This window comes from Oryx dammah, unplaced genomic scaffold (assembly GCF_014754425.2).
Source record: "Oryx dammah isolate SB20612 unplaced genomic scaffold, SCBI_Odam_1.1 HiC_scaffold_12, whole genome shotgun sequence".
NCBI classification, from domain to species: Eukaryota; Metazoa; Chordata; class Mammalia; order Artiodactyla; family Bovidae; genus Oryx; species Oryx dammah.
Genome location: NW_024070196.1, coordinates 50,726,959 through 50,740,793, shown reverse-complemented (window position 1 = coordinate 50,740,793; position 13,835 = coordinate 50,726,959). Strand labels below are relative to the sequence as shown.

Sequence of the window (13,835 nt, the reverse complement as noted above, 5' to 3'; positions counted from 1 at the left end):
AGAGACCATCAGAGGGACCTAGAAAGGTCATTCCATCCAGCGCCCTGGAAGACCAGCACTCTTGCCCATAAGCCTTAATTAGGATGCCAGGCACAGCACAGCTTCTAGAACCCAGGCCCAATCTGCCAGGATGCTCACTGCCACGTTGGAGGAGGAGCTGGTGCACACAGCTCTCCTGGGATTTCCCAGCCTGGAGCTCCGCCCCCGAGGGCCCGGGAGGCTGGGGCGGGGCCTGTGGCTGCTCCCAGGAGGGAGGCAGGAGGGAAGCGCTGTCAGACACAGCAAGGAGAGCAAGGGGCCGGCAGGCAGAGGCCTCGTGGGTGGGGAGGGAGGGTCCTTCACCAGCAGCCCAAGCGGCTACCCGCAGGAGTGGATGCCAGAGGGGAACGGGGAGGGGCGGGCGGCGCTGCACTCCTGGGCAGACTCACCTTCCTCTCCAGGAATGATGCGATCAGGCCGAAGTTCTTGGGGTGCTGCATGAATCTGCGGGGAGAGAAGGGCGGGCCTGAGACCAGGCCGAGGGGGGCTGCCCGGCTGGGCGGCCGCCGAGCTCCCGGGCGCCTGCCATCTCCGCGGGCCCGGCTGGACGGGCGCCGCCCCACTCGGAGCAATTAAGCCCAGGGGGGTGTGGGAAGGGCCGCAGCGGGCGGGACCGAGGGGTAAGAGAGGGCGTTCCTTGGAGTGAGTCACTAGTTTTAGCGCCTTTGAAAATACATTTGTTTGTCCTGCTAGAGGCGGGTTCCAGGAAAAATGAGGACATTACATGCAGCCCTGTGGTGGGGTTCCCCCCCTTTTAAAAATCTGCTTTTGTTTCTATCTCCGGCTGGGCCTGGGAAGCTGGGCCTCGCCCGGCCCACACGGGGCCCCCACGGGCGAGGTCACGGCGCAGAATCTCGAGGCTGCCGGGCCTCCCCGGGAGAGATGGGAGCAGAGGCTCCGAGTGCCCGCGGGGAGGCGAGCAGGAGGCAAGCCAGCCCAGGAGGCGGCAAGAAGGGACCGAAGTTGGAGGGGTGGCGGGGAACTGGCACCCCACCAACTGGCTTCCTGCGAAGCCGAGAGAATTACTGGGAAAGAGCTCGGCCAAGCTGAAATGTCAGGGCCACAGGAGCAGGAGGACGGCGGGGGTGGAGATGTGGGTCACCGCTGCTGGGGCCCCGGGGATGCTGGGCGGGGCCTTGGCTGCCCCTCCTCAACCACGACACACCACCACCCCGTGGCCTCCCTGGGGAGGGAAGAGGCTGCTGGGGAGGCAGGGGCCCCGGGTCCCCCACCCCCACCCCCACCCCCAGGGAGTCCGGGCCAGGGCTGGCGATCATCCTGCCCAGCCCTCCAGATGGCTGGGCTGGAGGCCAGCCGGCCCCTCCCCGGCTCCCCAACCAGACACTGGAGAATCCGGAACAGCCTCTCTGTCTTCCCAGAGGAAGCCGCGAGTCAGGCAGGCTTCCCGGCCTGCAAGCCCGCCTCAGGCAGCTTGCAGAGCTGGAGGCGGCCTAACGCCCTGATTTTCCAGACAGACAGAATCTTCCCTTTCTCTCCCTGCCCGTGACACTTCCTTCCCCCAATCCCAAAAAATATCCCTTCCTTGGGGTTTCCCCAAGCCGAGATGGGGCCCCCAGGAGACCAAGAAGCAAACTCAGAGGATTCCCTTAGGTCAACTGTTCCACCTCCCTCCAACCTACACCTGTATCCTTTGCGGATGTTTACTGAGAATTTAGTCTGACAGGGGGCACCTCGACAGCCACACAAGGAGGCACTGAGGCTACACCCATTTTACAGATGTGGAAACTGAGGCTCAGGGAGGAGAAGTGGCTGTTCGAAATCACAAGGCCACTAAGTGAGCTCTACGCCACTGACACACGATTTTCAAAGGCCTGGAGTGCTATAACTTCCACAGAAAAGGAGCGATCACCTGGGACCCTGAAAGACACAAGCTGCCAACTTGGGTCTCAGCACACATCAGCCCAGCCTGGGTCCTCCATTCTTCAGCTACTGTCCTAACAGTATGCAATCATTATGTCAGAACAGGAAAGCTCCAGAAAGGCCAAAACACAGAAAGCACCCCCAGAAACCTCTTTAAAAAAAAAAAAAAAAGCATAAATAAAAATGGGAAACATGTTAGGGGGATTTAAATATCCAATGCAACAGTAATTCTTGGAATCCATGACCATACTATAGTTGGTTCTTAAAGTGTAAAACACCTAATAGAGAGGACTTGATTCAATGGCAGGGCAAGCACGTCTGTGAGCATGAGGACGTAGAAAGGAGCCACTAAGTACCTGGGTTTCCTGTCTCTGAGCAGTAGTCCCCGAACACATGTGGAAATTGCTCCCAAAGCCCTCTTTCCTGTGGAAGACTGCTGAATCTGTGTTAGGTGCTCAAGGGGGCATTATACCATCCCTCTATTTTTATGTATGTTTTAGAATTTCCATAATCAAAAGCCATTTAAAAAACAACAACAACAACAAAAACACAATACTTTCCATATGAGAGCCTCTTCAGTCGCTTCTGCATTTCCAAGTCCTGGTGACTGCACTGGCTGACGCACCCCAGCCCTGCCCGTGACCCAGAAGCATCCCCATCTCGGGAGCCTAGTTTGGCATTTTGGGGTCACTTGACCCTGCAAAGGGCAGAGACAGCCCCAGCCCCTATGGCCTGGAACCACAGCAGGTGGCTGGAGAAGTTAAGTTAATGACCCATGCAGGTCATCTCTTTTGAGGAAACTCTCTTGGCGATGAAAGAGGTGGTAGGCGTGGACATCCAGCAGCTAAGCCCCCAACACCCTCCTGGTTGAGCACTAAGGTCTCCACCTGTCCCTCAGTTTCCCACCCTTTTGCTTCACAGGGTCCTCAGTGCTGTGAAGGTGCAATGTGCTCAGGATGGGCTTCTCTGGGACATACCTTTTGAATCTAGTTGGGGAAAGGAGGGCTTTCTCCATCTGGCCCTTCACTCATCTCCCCAAAACAGTCATTCTGCTCTTCCATTTCAGAAGCCCCAGCTTCACCTCTGAGCATCTAGATCCTGCCTCTGCTTCCCAAAGCGCTCCCTACTCCCTGGTTCCGTCTTCCCTCTCCCCCGACAAGCCTCTCAGTTGCAGCTGAGCCCCTGACCTGAAGCTGGGGGATTCTGAATCCTGCCTCCACCCTTTGCAAGCTGTGTGACCTTTGTTAAGTGTCTAAACTTCTCTGAGCCTCTGCTTTCTCCTCTGTGTAATGGGGATGGGTAATGCTGTTATGGGGGATAAGCAGGACAAATGCACAATCCCCAGAAGACATCTGTTTAGTGTCTGTGATGAAGGAGGTGCTCAACCAATAGTCACTTTCCAGATAAAATGAAAACTAAAGTTACCGGCCAGCCACATGCCCCTGCCCCAGCCTTCAGCCCAGCCTCGAAGGTCCTCCTGCCTTGTTCTAATACACACTGACTCATTTCACATAAAGCTTCCCTGACACTCTACTGGTCCGAATAGTGTCCCCCCAAATATCTTGTCCTCCCAGAACCTCAGAATGTGGCCTTATTTGGCGATGAGATCTTTGTGGATATAATTAGTTAAGATGAGGTCATACTAGAGTAGGGTGGGCCCTGAATCCAATGTGACTGGTGAATTTATAGGAGAAGGAGAAGACACAGAGAGACACACGGGAAACAAGACCACGTGAAGACAGCTGAGACGGAGAGATCCATCTGCAAGCAGAGGGGTGACAGAGATCTCCAGCCACTGCTGGCAACCAGGCTGGAAGGGACCCTCCCTCGGAGCCTCTAGAAGGAACTACCCTGCCCACACCTTGATCTTAGACTGCTGGCCTCCAGAACTGTGGGAGAATACATTCCAGCTGTTGTGAGCCACAGAGTTGGTGGTCACTTGTCGTCACAGCCCTGGGAAGCCAGGGCAAACCTCAACAGGACAGGCTTCCCAGGGTAGGGGAGGGTGGCCTTTGCCAGGCGCCTCCCACCCCACCCCACCAACAGGGGACTCACTTCTCCCGGAAGGTCTCCTTCTCCTGCTCGCTCCACATGTTCATGACCTGGCGGTCTTTGTACACCTTCATGGGGTCATCCATGAGCCCATTCATGTTGATGAACTTGATCCGCTGCTGGTCGGCATCGTACAGCATGGGCGGGATTACGGCCAGCTGACGCATCTGCTTCTCCAGGTTCTGGAAAGAAAATGGAGATGACGGAGGGCACTTCCCTGGCCAGAAAATGCAAGACGACAAGGAGTTGGGGACTGGGCGGGGGAGGGGACAGGGTGCTCCCACCAGCACAGGGGAACCCGAGTGAATGAGCAGAGGGTAGGGATGCTCCAAGTCGGAATGGGAAAACACAAAACCAGAGAGAAAGCGCATGATGGGTTAAAAAATAAGAACAGGCCCGTGCTGGGGGAAGGGAGAATTTAAAGGCAGCCCCAGACAGGTTTATGGTGGGCAGGGCTGTAAATTCAACACAGAAAGCAGCAGTCACCTTATCTGCAGTAAGAGGGGAGTGATGAATCTTCCCTTTAGAAATGCAAGTGCCATAAAACACTGCAGGGAAGATGTGCAACCTGGCTGGCTCAGGGACGGGGCTGCCCACCCCCACCCTGGGTTCAGAGGGCACGTGGGGTGGGGCGAGGGGCTGCCTTGCTCTGGGAGGGCCCAGAGAGGCTGCAGAACCATTTCCTCACCAGCCATCCACCTCCAGCCCCGGATCCCGCTCCTTCAAGCGTGCCCACTGGGGACCAAGCTTGCCCAGCCCTGTGCACGGCAGAAGTCGGGCGGGCTTGCTCCTAATGCATTGGGGCAGCTATTAAGAGGCTCAGAGCCGCCACTCAGCTGGACTCATTTCCCCAAATCTCAGCAGCCAGCCCATTACTGGCGATTAATTACCAATCTCCGGAGGCAGGCAAGGGCCCCAGCCCAGCCAAGGTCAGCAGGTTCAAAGGATCCGCTGCCCAGCCTCCCACATCTAAGCACTCCATTCAGTGCTGGGGATTCCCAACAGAAGCAGGGGAGCACAATGGGGGCACAGCCCTGACCTTGGCTGAGAGGAGGACTCCCAGGGAGGCCTGAGCCTCCCCGGCACTTGAGCAGGCCTCCAATACCATCACCTCCCTATCTCCCTTGCCTGCACGAGACACACAGTCCTGGCAGATCCAAGCCGGGTTCCTCTTGGCAGGAACCCCCACCCTACTCCATGGTTCCATCCACAGTGGGCTCGCACCCTGACTACTGCAAGCTCCCCCGAAATCGCGAGCATCTCTTTTCCTGCCCAGTCCCCTCCCTGCCACTCTCCCAGGGAACCTCAGGTCAGCCTGGACTGGGTGAACAGTTGCTGCCCTGAATTCCCTTTCTGACCATCACCTTTAAACACCGTCCCTTCAAGCTCCCCAAGGACCCTGGTGGCTGCATTCTCATGTGGCCAGAAGCTGGGGAAGTGGTCTTCTGGGATGGGGGTGGTGCCGGACACTGAATCAGCTGAGATGCCACGCACCCTGCACCAAGCAGGGAGCCTGCAGGAAAGGGTCACCCTCTTCCTGCTTCCACGTGCCAGTGTGGGTTGTGTACTTGGCCACCATCGACGGGGCAGGAGCCGGAGCAAACCCACAGGTGTGGACAAAGGCATTCCGAGTTCTGCTTTCTGCAGACTAGGTGGTGTTCAAAACAGGGCCACATCACGTGAGGTTTTAAGACAAAGGCTTGGACTTCGGCTTCCCTAGTAGCTCAGATGGTAAAGAATCTGCATGCAATGCAGGAGACCCAGGTTCAATCCCTGGAGGAGGGCATGGCAACCCACTCCAGTACTCTTGCCCGGAGAATCTCATGGACAGAGGAGCCTGGCAGGCTATAGTCCATGGGGTCATAAAGAGTCGGACATGACTGAACAACTGGCACTTTGGCTTTCACACTTTTCCCCTGGCGGTCTAGTGGTTAAGACTCCTCATTCCAATGCAGAGGGCAGAGGTTCGATCCCTGGTTGGGGATCTAAGATCTCTCATGTCGCCAGGTGCAGACAAGAAAAAAAATTATTTTTTAATTAAAATTTAGAAAAATAAAATGAAGGCTCTTTTTTTTTTTAATAGCCAGATAATCTGAACTACCTGTGTCAAACTTGCATGAACAGCCTGGTGAAAATGCAGATTTCTGAGTTCTGCCACCCTAGACTGGCTAAATCAGAACAGCTGGGGGTGCAGGCCTGGGAAATCACAATTCAAGCTGGACGTCCCCTCCCCAGGACTCTTACGTCTGTCCCATATGAGACTCAGTGGCCTAGGCCAGCACCGCCCAATAGAATGTTCTGCAGCGATGCAGGTGTTTATGGCCTGCTCTATGCAGCACAGGGCCACTAACCACATGTGGCTTCTAAGCACTTGCAATGCGACTGGTGACACTGGAGGAACTGAGTTTTTAATTTTATTTCGTTTCTGGTCATTTCCATTTAAATAGCCACAGGCAGCTCGTGAGCAGTGACTGCACTGATCTGGAGTTGTAATACCTCCCAGCTGGACAAAAGCTCTCCCTGGACACAGGGCCTGGGGGAGGAAGAATGTGTTCCCCTCCTTTTGCGAGGCCCCCTCCTTTCCACTGTGATGTTGGGAACATGGGGTGGGGTGGGGAACTGACACATGAGATGCTTGTAAGACCTGGGAGGGGACAGGCCTGTACCAGCCCTGCCCCAGGAGCAAATGCCTCCTCCTTCTGCTCCCTGGCCACCTCTGGGCTCCAGTGACCAGAGCCAGGGTCACCTGGCTGATAGAAGGTCACCTGGGAACTCTTGATAGAAGGTCCCTGGCTTGGTGAACAGCTGGTGAGCTGGGAAACCCTCCTCTGACCCTGGTTCTGGACAACTGGGAGGGTGACCTACAAACCACCACCCTCGAGCTCCTGTGCCCTCTGGCTTCGGGTCAGGTTCAGCCAATGGGAAGCACTGAAGTAGCCAGGTAGCGGGGGAGGAGTGAGAGGTCAGGCTACTTACTCCGCCATGGCGTCACGATGGGGCCTCGGCTGTGACCCTTCCTGGCCATGTCCTGCCAGGTGGCCCCTCCTGCACGGCCCAGGAAGGCCTCTCTCCCCGCTCAGCCTGCAGGCTCGGGGACAGCCAATGGCTACCCCCCTGGGGCTTCCCCATCTCTCCTCGGTTCTGCCCCACATTCAGTATCAAGCCCCTTGATCTCAACCATCCACGTGAATTCTGTTTCCTGCCGGACCCTCTCCCTGGACAGGGCACACAGCAGGTGGAGCTGAGGTCGGGGTCAAGGACTTACCTCCTGCTCCGAGAGGCCATCGATGATCTCGGACACCTCGTGCTCACTGCGGGCGGCCGACATGGAGAGCCCGCTGCCCCGCTGACCCACCCTGCTGGAGATCGAAGGCACACACTCAGGACCGGCCCCTCACAGCCGGCGCAGCGGCACAGCCCCGAGCCCACAACTTCCCCAGAGGCAGCGTGTGGGCAGTGGGGAGGAGCCAGGCCTCCCACACCCACACGGATGGCCCCAAGCTGAGGGGTCTGAGGGAGAGATGGAGCATCCCCACTCTCACCCAGAAAATGCCAGAACGCTTTTTCTCTCCTAAGAGGCCCCTCACAAAAGACCAGCTACACAGATCCATGTACAAAGTCCAGCCCTGCCTCTTCGCAGCCTCTGGCTCCATGTCCTCCCATGTAACTTGGGGATAAGGTGGTGCCTGGCTCCCAGGACTGGGAGCAGACATTCAGTGAGACATGGGATGTGAGCATCCAGTAAAGAGTGAGATCCAGAGACTTCCCTGGCGGTCCAGTGGTTAAGACTCTGAGCTTCCACTGTGGTGGGGGACATGGGTTCGATCCCTGGTCAGGGAACTAAGATCCTACATGACATGTGGTGTGGCCAAAAAAAACAAAAAGACCCATGGCAAATAATCAAGGGCTTTAATGGAAAGAGGAGGCAACATGCAGGAATAACTTAAAACTAAGAATCATACAATAATAAATTTTCATCTATTTGTTTAAAAAAAGAGTGAAGTCCATCATCCCTGCTCACAGCCCATTGCCTTATCTGTGTGACAACAGAAACCGCACTCACACGCCACCAAGCACCTACTGTGTGCTGGGCACTCCGACACAGGATTGCACCCAGTCCTTATGCCCGCCACGTGGACCAGCATCCTTTCCCTTTGACCTACACCAGGGATCTCACACTCGGGGGCCACATAAATGAACAAAGCTGGGGTGGGTACCAGCCCAAGGCACACCAGAAGGAGAGCTCACTCCATAAAAATGGATTTAAGTTTCTTTCCAAGAAGTGTTAAGGCCAGGCAGGTGCTGAGTGACACACCCGAGGCCTTAACTCGGCCCTTGGGGTGCAATGCGAGACCCTGCCGTGGTTTCCTTTTCATGCCAGCCAGGGGTCCTCTGCGGACGGTGCCGCAAGCGGACCCAGGTCCTGGGAGGCAGGGAAGGAGGCGGTGGCGGGCGGGGGCTGGTGTGGAGAGAAGGAGGGTGAAGGGCGCGAGTGGGCCCGGCCCTCAGCTCACCTCTGCATGCGCTCCTGCAGCTCCCGCTGCTTGCGGATCTCGGGGAACTGCTTCTCGTAGTACTCGCGCACCTTGCTCTCCTTGGCCCGCCGCCGAGGATTGTTCTCGATGCGCTCCACCTTCTTCTCCCAGGCCTCCATGAGCTGGTCATAGCGCTGGCAGAACTTCTGTTCCTGGGGAGACGCGGGGGAGCCCTGTGGCAGCTGCTCCTCCTGTATCCGACACTCAGCACCCCAGGGCTCCCTGCTCTGCCGTGCACATGGGCAGGTATGCGATCACACACGGGTGCACGGGCAGACACACAATCACATGGAGACCAGGGCAGACCCAGGCCACAGTCTGCCCTAAGGATCTGGCTGCCTTGCTCCTTGTGGCGTGGGCCACCCCCACCCCCAGCCTTCCTCTAGAAAGGCCTTATATTATACAGACGCTTCCAGTCACATGTGGCCGTTAAAGCTGAATCATGTAAAACTAAGTCGCATTTAAATTCAGGTCCCTGGTCCCCCTGCCACTGGGGCCAGGGCCACTGCCTGCAGTGGGCGGTGTGTACAGACCATTTCCATCACTGTAAGTTGTGTCAGATGGTGCAGCTCTGGGGTGCCCGTCAGACCCGGGGTGGCCCCGTGGAAAGCATTCTCTTTCTGAATAGTTCCTCATCCCCCAGCCTCAGGCCCAGCCATGCTCCCCAGATCCAAGGACTGGGTGTAAAGACTCAAGCTGCTGTCTGTTCACGACAAGGAAGTCCCTCTCTGAGTCTAACCACAGTGCTTCCTGCTGTATACAAGTCCTTCCTTAGAGAAAAGACCCTTGCTCAGCCCAGAATGTAAGCTGCCTGGCTTCTGAGTCTCCAAGGTGACCCAGACCTCAAGCAGGCAGGGAGCGTCCGGCTGCTCTTGAGACCCAATCTCCCCATCTCTAACAGCTGCCGTGGACAGATGGCACGGTCTGGGAGTCTCGCTTGAATGCCTTCTCGACATTTCAGCATAATCAGAAAGCCCGTCTCTGGTCTTCGTGCCCAGACACCCCATCCCACCCTGAATTTCAGCTTCTGACCAAGGCAGTCTGTGACCTTGGTCCTCAACAAACCCAGCAGCACTGACAGTCCCCAGGGGGCTGTCAGGCCATCTATGAGGAGGAGCAGAACTCGATCCCCAGCTACCGGGGGCGCCACACATACTGGGCTGCCCCAAGAACCCTTGGGAGGCCAAGTTCCAGCAGCACGCAATGGCCACACGTGTTCGTGGCAACGCGCTGCAGACATGAATCCTGGGGTGGGAACCAACATGAAGGACACTCAGCCCATCGTCAGAGCAGGGGACCCTCCCCACCCTCTCAGTGTGAGTGTGTGATCAGTATCCTCCCCCGGCCAGCAGGGCCACCCAGGTGGAAATCCTGGCAGGGTCATTCATTGCTGCCCCACAAGGGGCAGTGGCCACTGCCACGGGCTGTCCTGCGGTGTTCAGGAGGCCTCGGTCTGATGGGTGAGAGCAGGGAAATGTCAGATAGGCTAAAGGTGAGAACGTGCTCACCCAAAAACCAGCAGAGAGAAAAAACACAGTTACCAGTGAAGACGAGCAAGAAACCCACGGGGCCACCGACCAGCTGCCCAGTGGAGCGGAGGCTGGCAAGATGACCCAGCCGTGCCTGGGGTCCTTGCAGAGCAAAAGGGACAGAACAGCCATGAGGGGTCACCAGTCACACTGTCCAGCCCCAGTCACCACACACAAAGACGTGAGCAGCTCCTGAGGACTATTCATCATGAGGAAGTTCCCCTTCATATCTGACCACAGTGCCACCTGCTGTCACCTGTGTGCTGGGCGTGCTCTCTGTCCACTGAGGGCTGAGGGCACTGGGCACCGCAGGACAGCCCGTGGCAGTGGCCGCAGCCCCTCCTGGGGCAGCGATGACCCTGCCAGGAGTTTCCACCTGGGTGGCCCTGCTGGCTGGGGGAGGATATGGATCACACACGCACTTACACACACACACATGCTCACACATACACACACTCACACTGAAGCACATACATCCCCACACATCCCCACACATATACACATGCACACACTCACACACACACTCATATCGACAAATGCATAACACATATTCTCACTCACAATACAAACCACACACACTCACTCATAATCTCACACACTCATTCTCTCAAGCACAGAGGTACTCACACACTGTCTCACACTTACATTTCAGAGGCTGGAGCACTGCTAAGCTCGCCTGCAGGCGACAGGGGCAAGAACATGCACAGGAGGAGGAGGATGGCCCCTATGACCAGTTTGTCACCCTCTGCAAGAATTCTTTGTTTCAGCACAATCACCACCATCATCTTCACCATCACTATCATCACCATCATAAACAGCAACATCGGCTTCACCATCATCATCAGCACCACCACTGACACTGGCCTAAGTGTCACTGCGTCACGTGCCAGGCACAGAGCCGAGTCCTTCCCGTGACCACCATCCCCCCTGTCCAGGTGGGAGCTCAGAGCTTGGGCACCATCAGGCCTGGATCACATGGTCCGGACAGGCGGTCAGGATCCTGACGGTTGTTCTGATAAAGCCCCAGCGTGTCTATGTTTCCTTTTGCTGCTCATGCTTTTGGAGGTTGCACCCAAGAGCCACTGCCAAATCCAAGGTCATCAAGATTCACCACCAGGGCTTTTCTTAATTGCATGGCTTTAGAGGTTTGGGGAGTTTTTTAAGATTTATTTTATTTATTTTTGGCTGTGTGGGGTCTTCATTGCTGCATGCGGGCTTTCTCGAGTTGCAACAAGGAGAGGCTGCTCTCTAGTTGCAGTGCACAGGCTTCTCACTGCAGTGACTTCCTTTGTTGCAGAGCATGGGTTCCAGGAGCAGAGGCCTCAGTAGCGGTGGCACAGGGGCTCAGCTGCTCGAGGCATGTGGGATCTTCCTGGACCAGGGACTGAACCCGTGTCCCCTGCAATGGCAGCTGCGTTCTTAACCACTGGACCAGCAGGGAAGCCCTGGCTTTCGCTCTTGCATTTAGGTATCTAGCTCATTTCGAGTGAGTGCGTGTGTTAATTCTGTGAGGTGGAGTCCAACTCCATTCTCGCGTGTGTGACCGTCCTGCTGTCTCAGCACCATTTATTGAAGAGACGGTCCTAACTCTCCGAATGGACTTGGCCTCCTGTCAAAAATCCACCGGCCACAGATGTGAGGGCTTAATTCCAGACTCTCTAGTCTGTTCCGCTGTCCTCCGTGTCTGTCCTCAGGCCAGAATCACACTGTGCTGATTACTGCAGTTCTGCAGGGTTTTTTAAATTTACTTTTTAATTTTGGCTGTGCTAGGGCTTCGTTGCTACCTGTGGCCTTCCTCCAGCCGTGGCAAGCACTGACTTCTCTTGTTGTGGAGCATGGGCTCTGGATGCTCAAGATCAATAGTTACGGCTCGAGGGCTCTAAAGCGTGGGCTCAGTAGCTGCAGCACACGGGCTTAGCTGCCCCACGGAATCTTCCCAGACCAGGAATCGAACCTATATCCCCTGTGTTGGAAGGTGAATTCTTAACCACTGGACCGCCAGGGAAATCCCTCAATATGTTTTAAAATAAGGAAGTGAGCCTTCCAACTTGGTGGTTTTGTTCAAGACTGTTATGGCTATTTGGGGTCCCTCTGAATTTGAGGGTCGTCTTGCAGCTGACAGTTCCGAGCAACCACGGTAGTCTGGGCATTGCTCCAAGCATGCTACTTGCAGCCTCTCACTCAGTAGCCTGATGAGGTGGGTGTTCCTACAGTCCCTACTGAATGAAACAGGAAACTGAGGCCAGGAGTTCGATGATCTGCCCCAGTCACCGAGCAGAGCCAGGATTTGAACCCCTCCTGCCCTGCCAGGTGTGGCAGGATGCAACTCTACAATTAGGGAGGAAATAAGAGAATAGGGTACCCAGGAGGAACCCCCTAAACTGAGGACGACAGTCTCAAACCAACAGAGAACACAGAGGGAGGTGCCAGGGAGCTGACTGGAGCCGGCTGGCCAGGGAAGCCGATCTCTGTGGTCACCTAAGGACCTGGCATCCTCCATGCCCCCAGGGAGCCCAGCCTGCAGCCTCACCTAAAGGCTTTCTTCCGCTGGGCTCAGCAGCTCAGGCACCATGGAGTCTGAGAAATGTTCCCCCACCGGCTGTCCTGCATGTTCAGTGATGGGTGAAGGGGACAGGCCGGGGCTCTCCCAGCCTCTGTCCTGTGGCCCATCACTCAGGCTGCAGAAGCGGATGCTGGGCCAAGTCAGGACAAAGCCAGATGTGAAGCATAAGAACATCAGAGGTGCAGGGGATACAGAGTGTGCATCCTTTAGCCATTTCTTAAAAAAAGAACTGTGGTGCTGGAGAAGACTCTTGAGAGTCCCCTGGACTGCAAGATCAAACCAGTCCATCCTAAAGGAAATCAACCCTGAATATTCATTGGAAGGACCAATGCTGAAGCTCCAATACTTTGGCCACCTGATGCAAAGAGCCAACTCATTGGAAAAGACCCTGATGCTGGGAAAGATGGAGAGCAGGAGGAGAAGGGGATGACAGAGGATGAGATGGTTGGATGGCATCCCCGACTCCATGGACATGGGTTTGAACAAGCTCTGGGAGATGGTGAAGGACAGGGAAGCTTGGCTTACTGCAGTCCATGGGATTGCAGAGTCGGACATGACTGAGGGACTAACACACACACCAGACCCCGGGCCAGATGTCCATGTAAGAGAAGAGAGGGGAAAGGGGAGGTGAGGATGGCGGCCAAGATGGGAGTCCTGTGGCCACAACAGCCAAGAATCAACTGGAGCACCAGGAACTGGAAGAGGCAGGAAGGAGCTTCCCCTAGGGCCTCTAAAGGGAGCACGGCCCTGCCCACATCTTTACCTTGAACTTCTGGCCTCCAGCACAGAGAGAATACATGTCTGTTTTCTCAGGCACCTAGTTTGTGGCCATTTGTTACAGCCACCTCAGGAAGTGAATGCACCCACCATCCAGGCTGGGCTCACCGCTGACTAACCCATCCTGCAGGGCCACCATCAATCACACCCACTCTCCCCGCCAGGCACTGTGCTTCCTGCAGTGCCACCATGACCCCATTTCACAGATGAGGAAAAGCGAGGCTTGGGGCCAGACAGCTCTCCCAGGACCACTCACAGCAGGTATGGTGGATGGGATTTGAACCTGTGCATCAGTGACTCAGCCTTACACACCCTCCCCTCCCTCCCCCCCCCCCACCGCCACACACACACAATCTGGCTTCCAGGGTCGTGGGGTAAGCTCAGGGAAGGATAGGGCAGGCCCGGTGGGGGTTCCTGTTGGGGTTGGGCACCCCTCTGGGTAAAGAGCCTCAGATTTCT

At 56.1% G+C, this 13,835-nt stretch overlaps 1 protein-coding gene across 1 annotated transcript in view; it reads right to left on the bottom strand.

Moving 5' to 3' along the window:
- Window positions 1-13,835, bottom strand: part of NCOR2 (nuclear receptor corepressor 2) — a 189,920-nt gene that overhangs the window by 95,674 nt on the left and 80,411 nt on the right. Inside the window, exons 10-13 of the mRNA XM_040251285.1 lie at window positions 8,487-8,659; window positions 7,238-7,328; window positions 3,976-4,154; window positions 429-483 (exon numbers count right to left, since the gene is read on the bottom strand). Coding sequence (XP_040107219.1) covers window positions 429-483; window positions 3,976-4,154; window positions 7,238-7,328; window positions 8,487-8,659 — 498 coding nt within the window. The remainder of the gene's footprint in view (window positions 1-428; window positions 484-3,975; window positions 4,155-7,237; window positions 7,329-8,486; window positions 8,660-13,835) is intronic.